The sequence below is a fragment of the Muscardinus avellanarius genome (genome assembly GCF_963383645.1).
Source record: "Muscardinus avellanarius genome assembly, chromosome: 16".
Classification (NCBI taxonomy): domain Eukaryota; kingdom Metazoa; phylum Chordata; class Mammalia; order Rodentia; family Gliridae; genus Muscardinus; species Muscardinus avellanarius.
The window spans coordinates 21,474,276-21,500,657 of NC_137802.1; the positions used below are offsets into that span (position 1 = coordinate 21,474,276).

The 26,382-nt window shown below is 41.5% G+C and overlaps 1 protein-coding gene across 1 annotated transcript in view; it reads left to right on the forward strand.

The window, feature by feature from the left end:
* Positions 1 to 2,319: 2,319 nt before the first annotated feature.
* The window catches only part of METTL16 (methyltransferase 16, RNA N6-adenosine), a gene marked incomplete at both ends in the record, with an annotated part of 49,031 nt that continues 24,968 nt past the window's right edge, over positions 2,320 to 26,382 (forward strand). Inside the window, 5 exons of the mRNA XM_080712912.1 lie at positions 2,320 to 2,447; positions 11,940 to 12,139; positions 19,335 to 19,475; positions 22,137 to 22,252; positions 23,662 to 23,804. Of these exons, the coding sequence (XP_080569038.1) occupies positions 2,320 to 2,447; positions 11,940 to 12,139; positions 19,335 to 19,475; positions 22,137 to 22,252; positions 23,662 to 23,804 (728 nt within the window). The remainder of the gene's footprint in view (positions 2,448 to 11,939; positions 12,140 to 19,334; positions 19,476 to 22,136; positions 22,253 to 23,661; positions 23,805 to 26,382) is intronic.

A 26,382-nucleotide genomic window follows, 5' to 3' on the forward strand; every position in this document is an offset into this window, starting at 1 on the left:
GTGTGTGTGTGTGTGTGTGTGTGTGTGTCTCGCTGAGGATGGAACCCAGTGGCATTCTACCTCCAAGCTACACCTCCAGCCCTATTTTTTTTATCTTTATTTTGAAACAGAGTCTCACTGAGTTGCAAAGAGCTGGGATCACAAGCATGGGGCACCACACCCAGCTAGGAGGCAACATTTGATCAAAGACCTGAACAAGATGAGGATCTCTTCATTATATGTATTTTTGGAGAAGGGAGAAAACAATCCATGCAGACTGAACAGCAAATACAAAAGCAGTAAGGCACGAGTGTGCCACACTTGATAGACAGCAAGAAGAAAAATGTGGCTAGAGCAAAAGAGCCAGGCAAAGTAGGTAAAGTTAGAGAAATATGGGAAGTGGCAATGGTGATGTCAGGTTAGAGGTGACACCGACCTAAACTTTGAGGAATAGAGTAAGTTTAGCTAAACATCCAGTGCCTGAATTAATAGGTTATTTAGCAAAGGAATAGCTTTATTGAATCATTATTTATCTGTTCTGATCAGAATAAGCAATGCAGAAGCCGGGCATAGTGGCACACACTTGTAATCCCAGAAATTTAGCAAAGCTCTTCATAATTTAGTGAGACTCTGTTCCCAAATAAGAAATAAAATTGGGCTAGGGATTTAGCTTAGAGGTAATATGTCTCTGGGTTCAATCCCCAGTGCATATATATATGCAATATAGGAAGTGAACTGAAGTTTTTTGTATCTGTGATTTATGTTGGTATTTGTTTTATATACATTCAGTATCATGTTGCATATACACTAATGTTAGAGAGCTACACCTCCAGCCTTGTTTTTTTGAACAAGGATGTTGAACCCAGAGGTGTTCTAACTCTGAGCTGTACCCCTAGCCCTATTTTATTATTTATTTATTCTGGTATTGGTTTTTTGTTTTTGTTTTTGTTTGTGGTACTGGCAATGGAACCCAGGGACATTCTACCTTCAAGCTACACCCCTATCCCTATTTTTTATTTTTTAATTTGAAGCAGTGTCTCACTGAGTTGCAAAGGGCCTCACTAAGTAGCTGAGACTGTCTGCAAACTATGATCCTCTGGTCTCAGCCTCCTGAATACTGGGATTACAAACGTGTGCCACAATGCCTGGCTCTCAGTGTGGTTTTTATTTGCATTTCTCTAATGATTAATGATGTTGAACATCTTTTTTTTTTTTTGGTGGTGGTACTGGGGGTGGAACCCAGGGGTTTTTCTACCTCTGGGCTATACTCCCAGACTTTTTTTTTTTTTTTTTTTTTTTTTTTTGCGGGTCTGGGAATGGAACCCAGGGGCATTTGACCTCCGAGCTACATCTCTGCCCTACTTTTTTATTCTTTATTTTGAAACTGGGTCTCACTGAGTTGCAGAGGGCCTCACTAAGTAGCTGAGGCTGTCCGCGAACCGTGATCCTCTGGTCTCAGCCTCCCGAATGCTGGGATTACAAGCGTGTGCACCATGCCCAGCTTGAACATCTTTTTATGTGCTTTTTTTTTTTTTTTGGCATTTAAAAACTATAATTTCAGGAGTGAATTCATTCGAACCACCCCCCACATGCCTGAATGGCATGGGGCTGTAACTATCTTCTGTATTTCTTTTTAATAAACATCTTTAAAACTTCAGCAAGAGTCCGGGCTAATGTGTATTTGCCCTTAGCTCAGGACAAGAACCTGTGCTTTTTCTGTTTTTGAGTTTTTTAGTGTTTTGAGGGAAATTGTGTCCGGAACCCTAACAGGGGTCCTCGGAGACAGTTTCCCCAAAATCATATCATCTCAAACCATATCTGGGTGAATTCATTTGAACCACCCCCCCCCATGCCTGAATGCCATGGGGCTGTAACTATCTTCTGTATTTCTTTTTAATAAACTTATGTAAATCTTCAAAAAAACACTATAATTTCAGCTAGACATGGTGGCTCATGCCTGTAATACTAGTGCTTAGGAGGTTGAGGCTGGAGGATTGCAGGTTTGAGGACAGCCTCAGTAGGCTTTCAGAAACTTAGTGAGACTCTGTTTCCAAATAAAGTATAAAATAGTCTGGAAGTATAGCCTGAAGGTAGAAAACCTCTGGGTTTCACCCCCAGTACCACCAAAAAAAAAAAAAAAAAAAAAAAAGAGCCTGGGAGTGTAGCTTAAAGGTAGACTGCTCCTGGGTTCAGTCCCCAGTAACACACACACACACAAGCTGTAATTTCTACTTTCTGATTTGACTAGAAAAGATAAGTTTGCTGTAACTGTTGACTTGATATACACTGCTTTTCCTCTGTTTTTTAAAAATGTGCTGATTTTTTTCCTTTTTTTTTAAGATGGCTATGAGTAAATCAATGCATGCACGAAATAGATATAAGGATAAACCTCCTGACTTTGCATATCTGGCATCCAAATATCCAGATTTTAAGCAGCATGTTCAGATTAATCTGAATGGAAGAGTAAGGTAGGTAACAAAAAATTATTAACACTTTATCACTGAGATTTGAATGGACTTTACATAATGGAAAGTAGGAACTACTGATAAACATCTCATTCCTGGGATTTCATTTTTTTAATCTTTTATGAGTGGACCAAATGCATTTACGCTTATTTTTGGCATTAAAATCCTCTTAAGCCAAGCGTGGTGGCGCACGCTTGTAATCCCCGTGCTTGGGAGGCTGAGATGGGAGAGTTGCCCAGGTTCAAAGCCAGTCTCAGTTACTTCGAGACGCTCTCAGCAACTTAGTGAGATCTCGTTTCCAAATAAAGTATAAAATAGGTCTGGGAGGGTAGCCCAGAGGTAGAAAGACCTTGGGTTCTATCCCCAGTGCCAAAAAAAAAAACTTCTTTTAATGTCCAAATTATTGTTTACCCTTCAGAGATCCTGGAGTAACTTCAGAGACTAGGATTGTGCTTTGTGTGATCTAAAACTTAATGACTGGTGAGGATCTAAAGATATTAATCTAAGAAATCTGTTTATTTTTATGTAAAGTAGGGAAAAATCAGAAAATCAAATCTAATTTCACAGATATTTTACTTAAGATGTTGCTAAATTTAAATTAATTTTTTAAGAATTAAGGTGCACATTGTTAGAGCTTAGAGTTGAGGCCACTGGTTGGCCAATGAACTCGCAAATGTAGGTAATATGCTACACGAGGGGCAAGCTTTCGCTAACACTCCACTCTACACCGGTGAGTGAAGATTATAGTAGTCCTTGCTATAAGTTAAAAAAAAATTTAAGAAAAATAGGACTGGAGGTTTACTCAGTTGTAGAGCACTTACCTAGGGTTTGTGAGTCTCTAGGTTCAATCCTCAGAACCAACTAGGCATGGTGGTGCATCCCTGTAATCTCAGCTACTGGCAAGACTGAAGCAGGAAGATTGCAAGTTCAAGGCCATTCTGGGCAATGTAGCAAAACCATGTCCCAAAATAAAAATGGCTAGATATGGCTCAGTGGTAGAGTGTTTGCTTGTCTAGCATTCATGAGGCAATGAGCTTAATCCCTAGTACTGAAAACAACAAAAAAATTCCTATCACTAAAGGAAAAAGTATAGGCACGTTAGGATATAGAAAATGTTATGATAATATAGGAATGACTGATGTGTATATCATGAGATGGAACCTTACCTCACTGTGTTCCCAAACTCTGGCAGTTATAAAGGGAAATGGAAATTTCAAGCCTTTCTGGAGAGGGGTGGTGATATACCTTTGGGGAGGAAAAGGAACAAGATTTGAGAAGAGAGATGGTAAAGAAGAGTTTACTGTCACAGAACTTGAGGCATTTAATGACCTCTTTCTTCCTAGCACTGTCTTTAGAAATGGAGGCCCTAAATTGCTTGTAATCCCAGTACTTTGGAAGCTGAGACAGGAGTATCTCAGGTTCCAGGACAGCCTCTGCTACTTAGTTAGGCCCTCTGCAAATTGGTGAGACCCTATATCAAAATAAAGAATTTAAAATAGGAATGGAGAATTTGGGAAGTAGCATGTCTCTGGGGTCAATCCCCAATACTGCAAAAAAAAAAAAAAAAAAAAAAAAAGGAAGGAAGGAAGGAAATAAATAAATAAAGGACCTAGGGTGGGACTTAATGTGGGAGCCAAGATACTTTTTTTTTTTTCCCCCAGTACTGGGGATTGAACCCAGGATCATTCTACGTACAAGCTACAACCAAAGCCTATTTTTTTTTTTAATCATACCCAGGATGGAACTTGGGCATTTTACTGTGCTACACCCCAGCCCTATTTTTTATTCTTTATTTTGAAACAGGTTCTCATTAAGTTGTGGAGGGCCTCACTAAGTAGCTGAGGCTGGCTTTGAATCTGCGATTCTCCTGTCTCAGCCTCCCAAGTATTGGGATTACAGACATGTGCCACCATGCCCGACTTTCAGCCCTATTTTTTTATTTTTTATTTGGAGATCAAACCTGTAGTTTTTCTGTCTCAGCCTCCCAAGCACTGGGATTATAGGTGTACGCCACTACTACACCTGGCTTTTTTTTTTTTTTTTTTTTTGCAGTACTGAGCATTGAACATAGGGGCATTCCACCTCTGAGCTACATACCCAGCCCTATTTTATTTTTATTTAAAAACAGGGTAAGCTGGGAGTGGTGGCTCACACTTGTAATCCCTGTGCTTGGGAGGCCGAGAAAGGAGGATTGCACAAGTTTGAAGCCAGCCTTGCTGGCTTAAGAGATCTGTTTCTTTTCTTTTTCTTTTTTTTTTTTTTTTTTTTTTTTTTTTTGTAGTGAGATTCCTGGAAACCCTTCTTCCTCTGGGCTACACTCCCAGACCCATTTTTATACTTTTATTTGGAAACAGGGTCTCTTAAGCCAGTGCTGCTGACTTCGAACCTGTGCAATCCTCCTGTCTCCGCCTCCCAAGCACGGGGATTACAAGTGTGCACCACCACGCCCAGCAAGAGACCCTGTTTCTAAATAAAAATACAAAATAGGTCTGGGGGTGTAGAAGGGTTCCATCCCCAGTACCACCAATAAATAAATAAATAAATAAATACAGGGTATTCAGTAGGTTAATGAGAGCCTCACTACTTGCTGAAGCTGTCCTTGAACCTGCAATCCTCTGGTTTTACCTCCTGAGTATAGACAGGGATTACAAGCATATGCCACTGCTACTGGATTTATTGGTTTTTATTTTTAGTTTGAAGCAGCATCTTGCTACATTGCTGTAGGCCTTACTAAGTGTCCAAGGCTGGCTTCAAACTGCGATCCTCCTGGCTCAGCCTCCCAAGTACTGGATTTAGTTAGCAGTGTACCCCATCGCACTCAGCTCATAAATTTCTTTTTCTTTTTTTACAGTATTGGGGATGGATTCCAGGGGCATTCTACCTCCGAGCTACACCCCCAGCCCCTATTTTTTTATTCTTTATTTTGAAACAGGGTCTCACTGAGTTGCAGAGGGCCTCACTAAGTAGTTGAAGCTATCTGCCAACCCCATCCTCCTGTCTCAGCCTCCCAAATGCTGGGATTACAAGTGTGCACCACCATGCCCTGCTTTCATAAACATGTTTTTAAAGAACTACATACTTAAAAATGGACTCTTGTAATCTCAGTACTTTAGAGGTTGAGATTGAAGGATTACAGGTTCAAGGCCAGCTTCATCTACTTAGTGAGGCCCTTTCCAACTCTTTGAGACCTAGTTTCAAAACAAAGAATAAAAAATAGAGCTGGAGGTATAGCTAGGAGGTAGAATGTCCCCTGGGTTCCACTCCCAGTACTAACAACAAAACAAAAACATTTACCATGAGGTTTTTAGTTTTTTTTGTTTGTTTGTTTGTTTGTTTTTTGGTGCTGCTGGGGATGGAACCCAGGGAATTGTATCTCTGAACTATACCCCTAGCCTTATCTTATTTTTTTGCATGGAAACAGTTTTTTTTTTTTAAGTTGCTAAGAGCTTCATTAAGTTACAACGGTTAGAATGTGCGAAAACTGGAGCCGGGTGTGGTGGCGCACGCTTGTAATCCCAGCATTTGGGAGGCTGAGACTGGAGGATCACGGTTCATGGACAGCCTCAGCTATTTAGTGAGGCCCTCTGCAACTCAGTGAGACCCTGTTTCAAAATAAAGAATAAAAAATAGGGCAGGGGGTGTAGCTTGGAGGTCAAATGCCCCGGGTTCCATTCCCAGACCCGCAAAAAAAAAAAAAAAAAAAAAAAAAAGAATGTGCGAAAACTAGGGAGAAATGGGTTAACAGGAGGAACTCTAAATGAAGAAGGGATCCTGTAGAGGTGACCTGTCTGAGGGGATGGGAGGGGGGAAGAGGGGAACTCTTTAAAGCACATGATGTACTTAAACTAATATATCAAAGTCAATCAGGAAACCAAGCATAGGAGGGAGGGAGGGAGAGGGAAGGGGTTAGCGATTGGGTAAGGGCTGACTGGGTGATGTGTGCATGTATATCTCCACAAGTTTTTTATCCCATTAAGATGTTTGACTACGCCAGGCATGGTGACACATGCTTGTAATCCCCACGCTTGGGAGGTGGAGACAGGAGGATCGCGCAGTTTCTAAGCCAGCCTCACTGGCTTAAGAGACCCTGTTTCTGAATAAAAATATAAAATAGGCCTGGGAGTGTAGCCTGGAGGTAGAAGGGTTCCATTCCCAGTACCACCAAAAAAAAAAAAAATGTATGACAACAGTGCACCAATAAAAATTTATTTGAAAAAAAAAAGAAGTGTATACAACACACCCAGCTGAGATCTAGCCGCCTTTGTATATGTGTGTGGTACTAGAGATTGAACTGAGGAGCATTCTACCTCTGAGTTATATTTGCAGCCCTGTTTTTCATTTTATTTGTTTATTTTTTGTGGTTCTGGGGATTGAACTTGGGTATTCTGAGTAATCCTGTAGACCATTTTATTTTTATTTTTTGTGGTACTGGGGATGGAACCCAGGGGCATTCTACCACAAGCTATATCCCCAGCCTTGTTTTTTGTTCTTAATTTTGAAACAGTGTCTCACTGAATTGCAAAGGGCCTCACTAAGTAGCTGAGGCTGTGCTTGAACCACCACCATCTTGTCTCTGCCTCCAAAATGCTGGGATTACAAGCATGTGTCACCACGCCCAGCTGTAGACTGATTTTATTTTTTATTTGAAACAGTCTCTGAAATCCTGAGGCTGGCCTTGATCTATGCTGCTCCTGTCTCAGCCTCCCAAATATTGGGATTACAAGCATCTACCACCACACCCAGCTTTATTTTTTATTTTGAAACAGGGTCTTGGTAAGTTTCTGAGGACCTAACTAAATTGCAGAGGCTTTGAATCTGCAATCTTGTAATGTTTCCCAAGTACTGGGATCACAGGCATGCACAACCATAACCTGCTTAGATCTACCCCCAGTCTTATTTGTTTGTTTGTTTGTTTGTTTGTTTGTCTGTTTGTTTTTGCAGTACTAGGGATGGAACTCAGGGGCATTCTATCTCTGAGCTACCCCCCCCCAGCCCTATTTTATATTCTTTTTTTTTTTTTTTTTTTTGGTGGTACTGGGGTTCCTGGAAGCCCTTCTACCTCCGGGCTACACTCCCAGACCTCTTTTTACATTTTTATATTTGGAAACAGGGTCTCCTAAGCCAGCGCGCGCGGCTGGCTTCGAACCCGCGCGATCCTCCTGTCTCTGCCTCCCAAGCGCGGGGATTACAAGCGTGCGCCACCACGCCCGGCCTAGATTCTTTATTTTGAAACAGGGTCTCACTGAGTTGCAAAGGGCCTCACTAAGTAGCTGAGGCTGTCTTCAAACTGAGATCCTCCTGTCTCAGCCTCCAAAATGCTGGGATTACAGGCATGCGCCACCATGCCCGACTCAGTCCTTTTATTTTTGAAACAGGGGCTCACTGAGTTGCTAAGGGCCTCACTAAATAGTAGCTGAGGCTGTCCATGAACCTTTATCCTCTGGTCTCCGCCTCCCAAGCTGGGAGTAGTAGAGCAGGAGTCATTCTGGGGGAATGAACAGGTTAACAATAGCTTATTTTGTGACACTGGATCTGTTCAACAAACAACAAAGACTGATGGAATGAATAAATTGTTAATTTCCATGTCATATCTCATTTAGTTCCTAGGCCTCCTTGTGGTCTTGGAAATTAGAATAAAAAAAGATCTTGCCTGTGTTCAGGATTTTTAATATCCCAGGGTACTAATATAACCTACATACTTAATTAGCAGAGTTGGGAGACTAGACTTTGTCCTACAAAAGGATTTCTAATACACTAATGTCTGCACGTTCTTAGAAGCAAAAAGTAAACACTCATTTTACTGACAAAGTCTGTGAATTATCTTTCATCAATTTTCAGTTGATTTCCACTGATTAGACTTGCCTCTGCTTGATGTCTTCCGTGTTGAGGAGGATATAGTTACTCACTTATAAATTATGTTCATCACAGTCAGCATGTATAAACTGGACATGGTGGCATACATCTGTAATTCCAGTACTTAAGAGACTGAGATTGGAGAATCACAGGTTCACAGCCAGCCTCAGCAATTTAGCAAGGCCCTCAGCAACTTAGTAAGACACTGTTTCAAAATAAATAAGCTGGGTGTGGTAGCACAGGTTTATAATCCAGTACTTGGGATTGCAGTTTCTTGGCCAACCTCAACTACTTAACTGAGGCCCTCCACAACTAAGTAAGACCCTGTTTCAAAGTAAAGAGTGAAAAGTAATGCTGAGGATATAGCTCAGAGGTAGAATGCCCCTGGGGCTGGACAGGTGGCGCACGCTTGTGATCCCAGCATTTGTGAGGATGAGACCCGAGGATCGTGGTTCGTGGACAGCCTCAGCTACCTATTAAGGCCGTCCGCAACTTAGTGAGACCCTGTTTCAAAATAAAGAACAAAGCCAGGCGTGGTGGCGCACACTTTTAATCCCCGTGCTTGGGAGGCAGAGACAGGAGGATCACGCAGGTTCGAAGCCAGCCACGCGCGCTGGCTTAGGAGACCCTGTTTCCTAAGCCAGCCACGCGCGCTGGCTTAGGAGACCCTGTTTCCAAATAAAAATGTAAAAATAGGTCTGGGAGTGTAGCCCGGAGGTAGAAGGGCTTCCAGGAACCCTAGTACCACCAAAAAAATAAAATAAATAAATAAAGAACAACAACAACAAAAAAGAATGCCCCGGGGTTCCATTCTCCAGTACTACAAAATTAAAATAGGGTTGTAGCTCAGAGGTTGAATGTATCCTTCCCTAATATACCTATGTATAAATTATATATATATATATTCCCCCCCCCCCCCAGTACTGGGGTTTGAACCCAGAGGCATTCTACCTCCGAACTATATCCCAGTGCTATTTTTATTCTCTATTTTGAAACAGGGCTTCACTAAGTTAGTTTAAGCTGTCCACAGACTGCGATCCTCCTGTCTCAGCCTCCCAAATGCTGGTTTTACAAGCATGCACCACCATGCCTGGCTTATATATAAATATTTTTGAATAATGGGAATTGTTTATATAAACAACTGTTTGAAGGCCCAATGAAAAAATTAATTTTATTGCTATTTCTCTTGCCCCAGATGTTTTATGAAGCTATGTGATGAATGCTTAAGCTATAGTGCTGTTTTTTAGTGGTTGTTGTCATAGTTGAAAATATTCAGGCCAGGAGTGGGTGGCAGGTGATCTGGGTTTGCAGCCAGCCTCAGCTACTTAGTGAGGCCCCCTGCAACTTAGACCCAGTTAATAATAAAAATAGTAAAAAAAAAAAAAAAAAAAAAAATGGGGCTGGGGGTATAGCTCGGAGATAGAATGCTCCAAGGTTCAATCCCCAATACTGGAAAAGAAAAAAAAAAGAAGAAAATATCCTGGTTTGGGCCAGGCATGGTGGCACACACTAGTAATCCCAGTACTCGGGAGGCTGAAAGGAGGATCGCAGATTTGCATCCAGCTTCAGCACCTTAGTAAGGCCATTTGCAGCTTAGTGGAACCCTATTTTTAAGTAAAAGAATAAAATAGGTCTGAGGATATAGCTCAGAGGTAGAATGCCCCTGGGTTCAAGCCCCAGTACCACCACCAAAAAAAGAAAATATCCTGCTTTGGTTATCAACAGAATTGGCTCTCTGTCATAGAAAGCAGGTACGCTTTGAACCAAGGACTTCCAACTTTTGTATTTTGGGCAGTGCTAGCAATTGAACCCAAGACCTCTACATACCAGGCAAGTGATCTACATCCCCAGCCTTCTCTGTTTTCTTTTCTTTCTTTCGTTGTTTGTGTGTGTGTGTGTGTGTGTGTGTGTGTGTGTGTGTGTGTGTGTTAGTTACTGGGGATTGAACACGGGCATCCTACCCCTGAACTACAGCCCCAGCCCTATATTTTATTCTTTATTTTCAAATAGTGTCTCACTAAATTGGGAGGGCCTCACTAAGTAGCTAAGGCTGCTTATAAAGGTGTGATCATCCTGTCTTATCCTCCCCAGTACTGGATTACAAGCGTTCGTCACTAGACCTAGCTGTAACTCAGTTTTATTAGAGAATCCCTGGGTTCAGTTCAAAATACTGCAAAGAAAGAAACAAACTGCATAAATTGAAACTATGCAATTTAATATGCCCCGCCCCCTTTTAATTTTTGCTGTACTGGGGATTGACTGATTCTGCACAGTTCAAAGGCATTCTCAACTGCCTAGTGAGGTTCTCTCCAACTTAAACTCTGTTTCAAAATAAAGAATAAAAATTAGGGGCCGGGAGTGTACCCTGGAGGTAGAAAGGTTTCCAAGAACCCCAGTACCACCCAAAAAAAAAAAAAAAAAAAATTAGAGACCGGCGTGGTGATGCACACTTGTAATCCCCGTGCTTGGGAGGCGGAGACAGGAGGATTGCGCAGGTTCGAAGCTAGCCTTGCTGGCTTAAGAGACCCTGTTTCCAAATAAAAATATAAAATAGGTCTGGGAGTGTAGCCCGGAGGTAGGTTTCCAGGAACCCCAGTGCCACCCAAAAAGGCAGGGGGAGGGGGGGCTAGGGATGTAGTTCAGTGGTAGAATGCCCATGGATTCCATCTCCAGTACCCCCATAAGAAAAGAAAAAAAAAAATTGAGTTAAAGTAAGGTTTTTTCTTTTCCTTTTTTTCTTCTTCTTCTTCTTCTTTTTTTTTTTTTTTTTTTTTTTTTTTTTTTTTTTTTTTTTTTGGAGTACTGGGAATGGAACCCAGGGGTAGCCTACCTCCAAGCTACACCCCCAGCCCTATTTTGTTATTTATTGTTTATTTATTTATTTTGCGGTACTGAGGATGTAGCCCAGGGGCATTCTTCCTCTGAGCTACACCCCCAGCCTTAATTTTTATTCTTTATTTTGAAACAGATTCTCACTAAGTTGCTGAAGACATCACTAAGTAGCTGAAGCTGGCAATCCTCCTGTTTCATCCTCTCAAAAACCACCACTCTGGTTCCCCAGGCTTGTTTTTACTTGTGATCTTCTTGCTTCAGCCTCTGAATAGCTAGACCTATAGGCATATGCCTATTCCATTCTTAATTATGATTTTCAAAGAATTTTAATTTCAGATGATGGTAATGATAATAGTAAAATAAGGTCAACATTTGTAAAATAGTTACTAAACGTAAAAAGCGTTATGTTGAGTTCTTTTCACAGATCAGGACACAGAAACACTGTGATATAGGTGCTACTACCCTCATTTTATAGCTGAGGAAACAGTCTCAGAGAGATATGTAATTTCTCCAAAGCCATTTTGCTAAGTAAGGGGACAGTCAGAAAGGAATTGAAATAGAGGCACGCTTAATCTCTATGTATGGAATATGTAGTGTTTGGGGTGGAAAATTATACGTCCTTATGTAGGCTTTGAGGAAGCTAAACATCCCTGGGAGCGTGCTGCTTTGCTGAATGATGTATATAATTACTTACATCTGATTTCTGATATTCAAATAAGCCTTTGGTAATGCTTGGCTGCCACAGTGCTTGTCCATCATAGTGAATGTTACTAATCAGTTTTTCTTCCCTTTTTTTTTTTCATTTCTCAGTCTTAATTTTAAAGATCCTGAAGCGGTCCGAGCTCTTACTTGTACTCTCCTGAAGGAAGATTTTGGGCTTTCTATTGATATTCCATTGGAGAGACTCATTCCTACTGTTCCTTTAAGACTCAATTATATTCATTGGGTGGAAGATCTGATTGGTCACCAGGAGTCTGACAAAAGTACTCTCCGAAGAGGAATTGACATAGGTATATAATTTTGAATTCTTTTTGAGCTAAAAAGTTTCATTTTGTTTTGCAAGATCAAATTCTTGAATGAAGTTGACCAAAGGTACTGCAGTTATGTTGTTATGCTGTTATGTCTGGTTATTATCTTTACTTTGAATCATTTGATGTTAAAGACATCATTCTGAGATTTTGAAGCATTGACCAGGTTTGTTTGTTTGTTTGTTTGTTTGTTTGTTTTTGTGGTGCTGGGGATGAAACCCAGAGGCGTTCTACCTTCAGGCTATACTCCCAGACCTATTTTCTGTTTTATTTGAAAACAAGGCCTCACTAAGTTGCTGAGAGCCTCACTAAGTAGCTGCGGCTGGCTTCAAACCTGTGCAATCCTCCTGTCTCAGCCTCCCAATTACTAGGATTACAAATGTGCGTCACCACACACGCCCAGCTGAAGCAATGACCAGTTAATAAGAGATCATTGGGCCTGAATACTTCAGGAATCTCTTGAGTAATTATTTGTATAGGGTATTTAATTCAAAATTAAAGAAGCTGGGTGGGACAGTGCAGGCTTGTAATCCCAGTACTTGGGAGGCTAGGACAGGGGGACCACTGGTTTGTGACCGGCCACAGATACTTAGGCCTTCTGTAATTTAGTGAGACCCTGTTTCAAAATAAAGAATAAAAAATAGGCCGGGCATGGTGGCACACACTTGTAACCCCCGTACTTGGGAGGCTGGGACAGGAGGATCGTGCAGGTTCAAAACTAGCCTTAGCTACTTAGAGAGGCTCTCAGCAACTTAGTAAGACTCTGTTTCCAAATAAAGTACAACATAGGTCTGGGAGCATAGCCCAGAGGTAGAAGGCCCCTGGGTTTATCCCTAGTACCACAGACACACACACACACACACACAAAAATAAAATATAGGGCTACGGAGGCTGAGAGAGGAGGATGGAAAGTGCAGATAGCCTCAGCTACTTAGTGACGCCCTCCAAAATTTAGTGAGACTCTGTTTCAAAATTAAGAATAAAGGCCAGGCATGGTGGCACACACTTGTAATCCCAGTACTTGGGAGGCTGAGACAGGAGGATTGCAGGTTTGAAGCCAGCCTCAGCATATTAGTGAGGCTTTCAGTAACTTGGTGAGACCTTGTTTCCAAATAAAATATAAAATAGGTCTGGAGATGTAGTATGGAGATTAAAAGCCCCTGGGTTCCATCCCAGTACCACACACACACACCAAAAAAAAAAAAAATTAAAAAAAAAATTAAGAGTAAAAAGTAGGACAGCCGGGCATGGTGGCACATACTTGTAATCCCAGCATTTGGAAGGTTAAGACAGGAGGATCACATTTCATGGACAGCCTCAGGTACTTAGTGAGGCCCTTTGCAACTCAGTGAGGCCCTATCTCTAAAGAGTAAAAAATCGGGCTGGGGGTGTAAATCGGAGGTAGAATGCCCCTGGGTTCCATCCCTGGTATTGACACCTCCCTCCCCCAAAAGAAAAAAGAGAGAAAGATTTGAGTGATGGGAATGGAACCCAGGGGCATTCTACCTCCAAGCTACACCCCCAGTCTTATTCCCTTCCCTTCCGGTTCCTTCCTTCCCTTTCTTTCTCTCTTTCTTTCTGGAACCCAGGGTCATTCTACCTGCAAGTTACATCCCCAGCCCTATTTTTATTATTTTTATTTTTATCTTTATTATTTTTTTCTTTTTTTCAGTACTGGGGGTAGAATTCTACCTCTGAGCTACATCCCTCGCCTAATTAATTAATTAATTTTGCGGGTCTATTTTGAAACCGCCTCAGCTACTTATTGAGGCCCTTTGCAACTCAGTGAGACTCTGTTTCAAAATAAAGAATAAAAAATAGGGGTGAGGGTGTAGCTCAGAGGTAGAATGCCTCTGGGTTCCATCCCCAGTAAAGCAAAAAAAAAAAAAAAAGAAAAGAAAAAGCTGAGCGTGGTGGCACACAATTGTAATTCCAGCATTCAGGAGACTGAGATCAGAGGATTGCAGTTTGCGGACAAAATCAGCTACCTAGTGAGGCCCTCCACAACTTAGTAAGACACTTTCAAAAATAAAGAATAAAAAATAGGGCTGGGGGTGTAGCTCGGAGGTAGAATATCTCTGGGTTCCATCCCCAGTACTGCAAAAAAATTAAAAATAATAATAATAATAAAATAACAGAATTGAACCCAGGGACACTCAGAGCTCCACCCCAGCCCGATTTTTAATTCTTTGTTTTTCACTAAGTAGCTGCGGCTGGCTTCAAACCTGCAAGATCCTCCTGTCTCAGCTTTCCAAGCACTGGGATTACTAGCATACACCACCACACCCAGCTTGTTATTCTTTATTTTAAAACAGAATCTAAGTTGCAGAAGGCCTCATAGTTGCTGAGGCTGGCCACAAACCTGTGATACTGCCGTCCTAGCCTTCCAAGTACTGGGATTGTAAGCATGTGAGCCACTATGCCCGGCGGGTCTTTTCTCTTAATTCTGATTCTCTTCCTTTTTGTTCTCATTTCAGTGAATCTTATCACAATGCACTCTATCATCCTTGATATGTACTTCTCATTCTCACTGAGAATGTTCATCAGTGTTTTCTGTAGATTTTTTTCCCCTCCATTTTGAGACTGTGTCTTACTGCTAGGTCAAATTCCTGGGCTATAGTGGTCCTTATTGCCTCACCCTTCCTAGTAGTTGGACTACAAGTGCCCCTATTATGCTTGACTCCTTGAAATATTTTTGGTTGTTTATATTTTTTGTTATTCATTCATTCATTTGTTGTGGTACTGGGGATCGAACCCAGGGCCTCTCACATACTATGCATGTTCTCCACCATTGTACTGCTGAGCCACATTCCATACCCCCAGCTCCCTTAAATATTTCTTAAATCATCTATTTCTTTTTCTTCTTCTTTTTTTTTTTTTCCTTTTTCTTTGTGGTGCTGAGGTTTGAATTCAGGGACATTCTATCTCAGAGCTAAATTTCCCAGCCCTATTTTATTTTATTTGGAAACAGGGTCTCACTAAGTTGCAGAGGGCCTCACTAAGTAGCTGGGACTGGCTGAGAACCTATAGTCCTATCTCAGCCTCCCAAGAACTGAGATTACAAGTGTGCATCACCATGCCTGATTCTGTCTGTCTGTTTTTTTGTTTGTTTTGAAATGATCTGGCCATGCTGCTGAACATATCATCAAGTTGCTGAGATTGGCCTTGAACCTGTGATCTTCCCTTTTCAGCCTCCAAAATATTGGGATTGCAAGTATTTGCCACTGTGCTGGGATTGCACTTGTCTTTTACTTTTTCTAAAAGGTATTATGACTTGAGAGGCTGAGACAGGAGGAGTGCAAGTTCAGAGCCAGCCTTAGCAAATTAACAAGTCTCTGAGCAACTTAGTGAGACCCTGTTGTATTGCTCTAAGGTAGAATGCCCCTGGGTTCCATCCAGAGCAAAAAATAAAAAATAATATAAAAATAATATAAAAGGTGTTATGGCGTGGGCCTTTGCACATGTTATTCCCTGGACCTGGGATTTCCCCCATCTTCATACTTTTAAATTCCAGCCTTTTTTTTTTTCCCTCAGAAAGGCTTTCTTTGTCAGTTTGGTTATAAGCAGTGTTCAGAAACCTTATTTCTTTATCATGACATTTACATGTTATTTTCTGCAACTAAAAAAGTACAGTGGCTATTAATTTTTGGCTGTTAGAGTATCTCACGGCCTAGCAAAATTTCTGGCATACACCGGGCATGGTGACACACGCTTGTAATCCCCGCACGTGTGAGGCGGAGACAGGAGGATCACGCAGGTTCGAAGCCAGCCATACTGGCTTAAGAGACTGTTTCCAAATGAAAATAAAAAAATAGGTGTCTGGGAGTATAGTCCGGAGGTAGAAGGGTATCCAGGAACCCCAGTACCAACAACAACAACAAAAATCTGGCATATAGTACATATAGTGGGTAAACCAACAAATGATTTGTTGAATGTTGCTGGATAAATGCTTTTTTTTTTTTTTTTTTTTTTTTTTTTTTTTTTTTTTTTTGTGCTAGGGATTGAATCGGGGCATTCTGCCGCTGAGCCATAACTGCAGTTTGAGTTACCCTTTTTTTTTTTTTTTTTTTTTTTTTTTTTTTTTTTTTGGTGGTGGTGGTTGTTGTACTGGGGGTGGGACCCAGGGGCTTTTCTACCTCCAGGCTATACTCCCAGACCTATTTTATTATACTTTTTTTAGAAACAGGGTCTCTCTAAGTTGCTGAGAGCCTCACTAAGTAGCTGAGGCTGGTGTGTGATCCTCCTGTCTTCAGCTTCCCAAGTGCTGGGATTATAAGCGTGCACCACCACACCCGGCCTGTTTTTATTTTTCTGAAACAGGGTCTGACAAAGTTGCAGAATGGTCTGACAAAGTTGCAGAATGCCTCCGTAGCTGAGGTTGGCCATAAACCCGGATTCCTGTCTCATCCTCTCAAGTACTGGGATTACAAGCTTGGCCCACCACACCCTGCTTTTTTCATTCTTTTTTCTTCTTCTTCTTCTTCTTTTTGCAGTACCGGGGATGGAACCCAGAGGCATTCTACCTCTGAGCTACACCTTCAGCCCTATTTTTTATACTTTATCTTGAAGCAGAGTCTCACTGAGTTTCAAAGGGCCTCACTAAGTAACTGAGACTGTCTTTGAACCTCCTCAATCCTCCAGTCTCAGCCTCCCAAATGCTGGGATTACAAGTGTGTGCCACCATGCCCGGCTGCTGCTTTTTATCATTCAAATTTATGAGCATTTCATATAAGTCAAACACAATAAAACCAGTGGAGTTTAAAAGCTCTTACCCTTTTATATTCAAGGCAGAAAACTGGTTGATGTGTTCTAGAAAGCTTTGCAAGCTCTACACCCTATTTTGGTATTCACTCGATTTTAATTATGCCCCCAAACCTCTAAAATAGCACTTGGGAATATAGGAAATTAATGGATTTTAGCTCTTCATAAGGTGCAGTGCTTACCGAAATCATATTCCTTCTAATTATGGTTTTATATAAATTTTCCCCTAGACTCCATCAGTTTGCTCTAATTCTAAAATATATTTTGCATTTTAATCATTATAAAGATCATTACCTACTTAAAAGTGTCATTTGGCTTTCTGAGGGGATTAGAATATTAGAATGTAAGTTATTTGGTCTTGAGAGTTGAGAAACTTTGGGACGGGCAAGGGATGGGTCTTTTACCTACACTTACTACCTTTTTTTCTTTGAAATGAAATTGAAGTATGAAGAAAGGTATGAGGGTCAAGGGCTTGAGATCTGTTCTGGATATTTGTTCCCTATAGAGCTGAAAGTGCTACTAAAATTTTGTTACACTGAATGATTTGGCTTACCATGATAGCTAGCTGGGTAAATAAATGTGACTTCTAAGAGGGGCTTCCCTCCCTCTCTGCAAATCCACAAGGAGGTGTTTGTCTAGTGGCTCAGGACCAGGAGATTTGAGCAGCAGTCCAGTGACTGTTGAAGAGCTAAAATGTTTTGGCCATCAGTTATCCTGTCTTTTCCTAGCCTGCTCAGAATTCTTACTGAGGATGCAGTAGGTGAGTCTGGATTTCTTTTGGGTTAGAAGCCCCTCTAGACACTTCCTGCCAAATCCCCAAGGGCTAGACTGGAACCGGAGTGTGGACATGGTTAGAGGAGAGCAGGTCTGGAGTCACTGCTGTAGGCCTGTAGGAGAAACACTGTCTTTCCTTCTCTCCAGTATAATCTCGAGAATCTGACTGGCCACGATTAGTCGGTGACTGTAAAAGAAGTATTTGTAGTTGATATATAGACCATTCTAGGACTCTCAGTTCTGCATACAAGTTGATGACCAAACCCTATTTTCAAAGAATGATTTTTTGCCTGGGGTGCTTGTGTATGAATACATTCTTTGAGCCTGTGGTGGGGCTAACCAATGGCTCTGGTGATTTGGATCCTAATAAAATACCTTTCTATGTGTCCACAACTAAAAATGAGTTTTCTCATTTCTTCATTCAAAAGACAGTTTACAAATGTGAGGAATAGGGCCTTTTGTTGTCAGGTAAGTTTTATACCCTCTTTTTTTCTGCTTTAGAGAATGGGAAGTACGTTGATCTGTTTTAAGATATTACTATGGTATTTTCACAAGCAGCCTTGATTGAAGAAAATTTAATTTTGTATGAAATTTAAAATTAAGACTTTGTGTGTATGTGTGGTACTGGGGATTGAACCAAGGGGCATTCTACCTCTGAGCTCCAACCCTGGCCCTATTTTTTATTCTTTGTTTTGAATTAGTCTGACTAAGTTGCAGAGGGCCTCGCTAGTTGCTGAGGCTAGCCCTGAACTTGCAATTTTCCTGTCTCGGTTTCCTAAGTACTGGGACTACAAGCAAGTGTGCACCACCATGCCCTGCGGAAAATGAAGACGTTTTATAGAGGAAATTTACTTGCATTTTGACCATTTTTGCATAGCTGATTTTGTGTTCCTTGGCCTTCAATTATGTGGAATTCATCTTATATACAATGTACAAAGAGGAAGACAGCAAAATCTATTGTCTAAAAGTATTACTCTACTTATGTGATAGACTAACATACATGCAATGACTGGAAAATCTAGTCTCCACAGTATGTACTGGTATGGGGTTTTGTCTTTGTTTTTGGTTTTTGTAGTACTGGGGATTGAACCCAGGGACATTCTACCTCTAGCTACAACCCTAGCCCTATATTTTATTCTTTATTTTTGAAAATGGGTCTTAGTAAACTGTGGAGGGCCTCACTAAGTAGCTGAGGCTGGCTACAAATCTTCATTTCTTCTTTCTCAGCCTCCCAAGTACTGAGATTACAAGCATGCACTGCCACACCCAGTTTCAGCAAGTGGTTTAAATTGTTAAAGCCAGCTGGGTGCGTGGTGCACATTTTTAATCCCAGCATTTGGGAGGCTCAGGCAGCCTCAGCTACTTAGTGAGGCCCTTTGCAACTCAGTGAGACCCTGTTTCAAAATAAAGAACAAAAAATAGGGCTGAGAGTGCATCTCAGAGGGTAGGATACCTCTACCTCTAAGATGGGTTCCATCACCAATACTGCAATAAATAAAGAAAGAAATAATAAAGAAATAAATAAGCAAATAAATAGTTATCACCATTAGAATTCTTAGAAGAATGATGTTTTTATTAGGGTTACTTACATATGTTACCTTTCCCACATATGTAGAATGTCTTTTAATTTTCATTTTGCTAGGGACTGGGGCATCCTGCATCTATCCCTTACTTGGAGCAACTTTAAATGGATGGTATTTCCTTGCAACAGAAGTGGATGATATGTGTTTCAATTACGCCAAGAAAAATGTGGAACAAAATAACTTATCCGATCTCATAAAAGGTTAGCTCCACAAAATAAATATCCCCTTACAGCTCTGTGTATTAACATTTCTTTTGCTTTAATGTACAGTCTTTAATAATTTTTAAAGATCTGGCGCATTGTAATTGAGTTTGCTCTTTTGTTACCAGACTTAACTCACAAAAAAAATAGTAAGTACAGATGATCTTCATTATTTCTGGATTCTGTATTTGTGAATTTACCTGCTTGCTGAAATTTAAGTAGATTTTCTAAAATAAGTTTTCTTTTATAATTTGCTGTATGTCCTTAATGGTGTGTGTGTGTGTGTGTGTGTGTGTGTGTGTGTGTGTGTGTGTGTGTGTGTGTGTTATTATTCTTTATTTTGAAACAGGATCTCACTAAGTTTCCATGAACTACGATCCTCCTGTCTCAGCTCCTAAATGCTGGGATTATAAGTGTGCACCACCACACCCGGCTTCTTTCGTTCTTTTTTTTTTTTTAACAGTACTGGGGATGGAACCCAGGGGCACTTTACCTCCAACCTACACCCCAGCCCTATTTTTAAATCTTTTTAAATTATTTATTTATTTATCTATCTATCTATTTTGTAGAACTGGGGATGCAACCAAAAGGCATTGTACCTCCGAGCTACACCCCAAGCCCTATTTTTTAGTCTTTTTATTTTTGAAACAAGGTCTCACTGAGTTGCTTCATTAGTTAGTTGAGGCTGTCTGCGAACTGTGATCCTCCGGTCTCAGCCTCCCAAATGCTGGGATTACAAGTGTGCACCACCACACCTGGCTTTTATTTATTTATATGTGTGTATGCGGTACTGGGGATTGAACCCAGAGGTTCATGTAAGGTCTACGCTATCTGCCCAGCCCTATTTTATTGCTTATTTTGAAACAGTGTCTGCTGGGCGTGATGGCACACACTTGTAATCCCAGTACTTGTGTAGCTGAGATAGGAGGATTAAAGGTTCAAGGATAGCCTCAACAAATAGTGAGACTCTTATCAACCTAGTGAGACCCTGTTTCCAAATAAAGTGTCTCACTAAGTTGCTAAGTCTGACCTCAAACTTGTGGTCCTTCTATGTCAGCCTTCCAAATACTGAGATCACAGATGTGCACCACTCTACTTGGCTCAAAGTTCATAGTGTGTTTGTGTGTGAGAGAGACTGGGGATGGAACCCAGGGACTTTCTACATCCAGGCTACAGTTTCGGACCTATTTTATATTTTGTTTGGAAACAGGGTCTCACTAAGTTGCTGAAAGCCTCACTAAGTAGCTGAGTCTGGCTTGGAAGCTGTGTGATCCTCCTGTCTCAGCCTCCCAAGTGCTGAGGTTACAGGTGGACACCACCACACCTATTTTATTAATTAATTAATTTATTTATTTGCAGCACTGGGGATGTAACCCAGGGGCATTGAGTAGCTGAGGCTGACCCTCATTTCTCAGCCTCCCACATGCTGAGATTACAAGCATGCAACACAATGCTGACTTATTTTATTATGGGGGCACATACTTGTAAACCCAGTAGTTGGGAGACTACTGGAGGATCACAGGTTCAAGGCCAACCTCAGGAAAAAGTGAGACTCTCATCAATCTATCAAGAACCTGTTTCAGAATAAAAATAAAATAGGGATAGGGGTATAGCTTGGAGGTATCATGCCCCTGGGAAAGGAAGGAAGGATGGATGGGTGGATGGAAGGAAGGGGGATAATATTGTTAATGCTTTCGGGGTTTTTTGTTTGTTTGTTTGTTTGTTTGTTTTTTAACAGTACTGGGGATGGAACCCAGGCATTTTCTACCTCTGAGTAACACTCCAACCCTATTTTTTTATTCTTTATTTTAGAACAGAGTCTCACTGAGTTGCAAAAGGCCTCACTAAGTAGCTGAGGCTGGCTTTGAACCTGTGCAATCCTCCTGTCTCAGCCTCCCAAGTGCTGGGATTACAAACTTGCACCACCACGCCCAGCTAATTCTGTTTTTTTTTTAACTGATTAATTCAGAGTCCAGCAGCTTTGAGCAGTGAGCATGTCTTAGTTGGATGACTCACTCTGTCTTTAATGAGGTTGTATTCTAGTCATTGGCTGTGCTAGTCACTGAAAATATTGACTGCTGACAGAAGTGTGCTTCCAAAATGGCTCTCTCACATGGCCCCTGGAAAGAAACTAGCTCATTGCCACCTGGATCTCTATGGGGCTAGGTATCTTTACAGCATTTCAGCTGGCCTCTCCTAGAGCAAGTATTCAAGAAAAGTACAAGGAGGAAGTTCCTACTGCTCCTTATGATTTGCCCAGTCATTTCCATCAAATTCTGTTTTATACAATTGAGTGATTTAAATACACCCTACACTCAAAGGGAGGAAAATTAAATTCCACATCTTGAAGGGAGAAATACACACACACACACACACACACACTTTTTTGGGGGGGGGTTCCTGGGGGTAGAACCCAGGGGCCTTCTACCTCCAGGCTACATTCCCAAACCTATTTTTATATTTTATTTGGAAACAGGGTCTCACTAAGTTGCTGAGAGCCTCACTAAGCTGCTGAGGCTGGCTCTGAACCTGTGCGATCCTCCTGTCGCAGCCTCCCAAGCACTGGGATTGCAAGTGTGCGCACCACGTCCGGTGAGTGTGTTTATATTTTAAAACCACTGCAGCATTGATAGTAGTTGATGGTTTCTATTTGTCTCCTAGTGGTAAAAGTGCCGCAGAAGACACTCCTGATGGATGCTCTCAAAGAAGAATCTGAAATAATCTATGATTTTTGCATGTGCAACCCTCCCTTTTTTGCCAACCAGTTGGAAGCCAAGGTAAAATATCTTTTGCTTTAGAGTAATTGAATATTAGCAGGGTATGGTGGCACACATTGTAATCCTAATACTTGAGAGAATGAAACAGGAAGATCATAGCTTTGAGACCAGCCTCAGCAACTTAGTGAGGCTTTCCAGAACTTAATAAGACCCTGTTTCTAAATAAAAAATAAAATAGGGCTAGGGCCAAGTACTTGGATTACAAGCATGTGCCACCATACCCCTCCTCCCAATAAAGGGCAGCTTTTATTTTCAAAGCTATGTTAGTATGTTTTGGTTTTAAGTATTTAAAAATCCCAGTGTAAGCCAGATGTGGGGGCACATGCTTCTAATTCTAGTACTTGGAAGGCTGAGACAGGAGGACTGCAGATTTGAAGACACTAAGCAAATAGTGAGACTTTAATCAGCCTCCGGCTGAGACCAGGGGATCGCGGTTCACGGACAGCCTCAGCTACTTAGTGAGGCCCTCTGCAACTCAGTGAGGTCCTGCTTCAAAATAAAGAACAAAAAACAGGTAGAGGTAGAATGCCCTTGGGTTCCATCTCCAGACCCGAAAATAAAAAAAGAAAAATAGAAATAAAAATAAAGTAGGGCTAGAGTGTAGCTCAGAGATAAAATACCCCTGGGTTCAAGTCCCAGTGCCACAAAAATTAATTAATTAAGGCCGGGTGTGGTGGCGCACGCTTGTAATCCCTGCTCTTGGGAGGCGGAGACAGGAGGATCACACAGGTTCGAAGCCAGCCGTGCTGGCTTAAGAGACCCTGTTTACAAATAAAAGCATAAAATAGGTCTGGGAGTGTAGCCTGGAGGTAGAAGGGCTTCCAGGAACCTCAGTACCACCATAAATAAATAAATAAATAAATATTCTTTATTTTAAAACAGGGACTCACTGAGTTGCAAAGGGCCTAAGTAGTAGCTGAGTCTGTCTGTGAGCCCGTGATCCTCCAGTCTCAGCCTCTCAAATGCTGGGATTACAAGAGAGTGCCACCACGCCCTGCTTAGCCTTTATTTTGAGATAGGATATTGCTTAATTGCTGAGACCAACTTTCCTCTTATAATCCTCTTGTCACAGTCTCCTATGTACAGGAATTAGAGATGTGCATCACCATGCCCTTTGACTGTGTGCTAGATTATATTAAGAAACTTGGTTCTTGCTGGGCACGGTGGTATACATCTGTAATCCCAGTACTTGGGCAGCTGTGACTGGAGGTGAAGGTAGGGAGCTGGTAACAGGTTTCAGGCGAGTCATGGTAACTTAGCAAGGCCCCCTTTCAAAATAAAAAATAAAATATTGCTGGTCATGTAGCTTCGGAGTTAGGTTACCCCTTGGTTCAGTCCACACACACACAAAAAAAAAGACTGTTTTTAAGGTTTGAAAATGTCTCACCAGGGTTTTTGTTGTTGTTCAGGGAGTAAACTCTCGAAACCCTCGAAGACCTCCACCTAGTTCTGTAAATACAGGAGGCATCACAGAAATTATGGCAGAAGGAGGCGAGTTAGAATTTGTTAAAAGGATCATCCACGACAGTTTTCAACTTAAAAAAAGGCTAAGGTAAGTTGTTTATTACAGCCCAGGATATTTGCCCACTGTATAATTTCTGAAAGAACCTTATGACTCAGAGGAAATGTAATCAGAAATCTGAAGAATAAGGACGGACGGTTTGAAAAGGTAGTGGATCCTGCACTCTGCAAAGATCTGTTTCTGAGGATGTGTGCCTGCCTGTAATTAATGTGTGTTTCTTGTAATCATCTATGCTACACAGATGGAAAGGAGGAAAATACCATATGATTATATTTCTCCCCTTAGTATGGTCCTGTGATGGAATAAAACAGACTCAAATATGGCTTTTGATTAGAAAACAGATGAGTTCAGATCTGTCCCATGAACCATAACAAATTTGTTGCCTAGTCCTTGAAGCAGTTTATATTTTGGGAATCAATCTCCCAAAACAGTGATAGATGTGAGGACATTAAGCTGTCAACACCTTAACGGAGGGAAACCCAGGTCAGTAACCAGCTCTAGAGAAGGGTTAAGTCTTAAGGCTATTCCCCTTTTTAGGTACTTGGGATGAAAACCAAGAGGCTTTTTTTTTTTTGGGGGGGGGGTGGAACCCACCAGAGGCTTTCTACCTCCAAGCTATACTCCCAGACCTATTTTTATATTTTATTTGGAAACAGGGTCTCACTAAGTTGCTGAGAGCCTCACTAAGTAGCTGAGGCTGGCTTCGAACCTGTGTGATCCTCCTGTCTCAGCCTCCCTCCCAAGTGCGGGGATTACAAGTGTGAGTCACCACGCCCAGTTTTTAATTTGTATTTTGAAACAGGGTCTCCCTAGGTTGATGAGAGTCTCAGTACTTGCTGAGGTTGTCCTCAAACTTTCAGTCCCCCTGTTTCAGCCTTCCAAGTACTGGGATTACAAATGTGCAACACGATGGCCAGATAAAACATTTTTTTTTCCTTCGGGTCTGGGGATGGAACCCAGGGGGGCATTCAACCCCTGAGCTACACCCCCTGCCCTATTTTGTTATTCTTTATTTTGAAACAGGGTCTCACTGAGTTGCAGAGGGCCTCACTAAGTAGCTGAGGCTGTCTGCGAATCGCGATCCCCCGGTCTCAGCCTCCCGAATGCTGGGATTACAAGTGTGTGCCACCACGCCCGGCTCAGATAAAACTTTTTAAAACCTAATTATTTTGGGCAACACACCTGTCATTAAGCAGTGTAACATACTTGATAAGAGCAGTTTTCTCACTGTACTGCACACCTGCCAAATGTTGTTAATGAGATGGATAATGTGATCCAAAGCTAGAAAGCTCTCAATACTAGCATGTAGCTTTTAGACATAGGGAAGAGGGGAAGAATTTATTTTTGTGTGGCAAATGCATGTAATAAAACCTACCATCATAGCCAGGCGTGGTGGCTCACTCTTATAACCCCAGTGGTTGGGAGGTTGAGACAGGAGGATCGCAATTTTGTGGTCAGCTTCGGCTACTTAGTGAGACCATCTGCAACTTAGTAAGATTCTGTTTTAAAATAAATAAGCCAGGTGTGATGGTGCACACTTGTAATCCCAGCATTTAGGAGGCTGAGACAGTAGGATCATGTTTCACAGACAGCTTCAGCTACTTAGTGAGACCATTTGCAACTCAGTGAGACCCTATTTCAAAATAAAGAATAAAAAGTAGGGCTGGGGGAGTAGCTCGAAGATTGCCCCAGACCAGTGCAAAAAAAAAAAAAGAAAAGAAAAGAAATTTTGGTCCTAGGGATGGAACCCAGGGGCATTCACCAAGCTGCATCCGCTGCCCTATTTTTTATTCTTTATTTTGAAACAGGGTTTTACTAATTTGTGGAGGGCCTCACTAAGTAGCTAGGGCTGTCCAGGAACTGCGATCCTCTGGTCTCAGCCTCGCGAATGCTGGGATTACAAGCGTTCGCCACCACGCCCAGCTTATTTATTTTGAAGCAGAGTCTCACTGAGTTACAAAGGGCCTAAGTAGTAGCTGAGGCTGGCCACGAACTCTCAGCCTCCCAAATGCTGGGATTACAAGCGTGAGCCACCACGCCAGCTAAAATCTACTGCCTTAATAGGTTGTTGTTGTTGTTGTCGTCGCTGTTTTGTAAGTGGATAACTCATTATTGCTAACTACATTCACGATGTTGTGCGGCCAATCCCTAGCCCCTTTACTTTCCAATACTATAACTCTTGTTTTGTTTTGTTTTTGTGGTACTGGATGGAACCCAGGGCATTCTACCTTCAAGCTACACCCCAGCCCTATTTTTTATTCTTTATTTTGAAACAGGGTCTCACTGAATTGCAAAGGGTCTCACTAAGTACTAGCTGAGGCTGACCTTGAACTACAGTCCTCCTGTCTCAGCCTCCCAAATGCTGGTATTATAAGCATGCCCTAACTCACCTGGCTAACTATATATGTGTTGAACAACTCACCATTCCTCCCTTCCTCTGGCCTCTGTCATTGCTGTGTTTTGTCTGTATGAATTTGACTATTCTAGGTACCTAATGTAAGTGGAAGCATACAGTATTTGTCCTTTTATGATTTACTTATTTCAATTAGCATAATTTATTTATTTACTTATTTATTTTTGCGGTACTGGGGATGGAACTCAGGGGCAT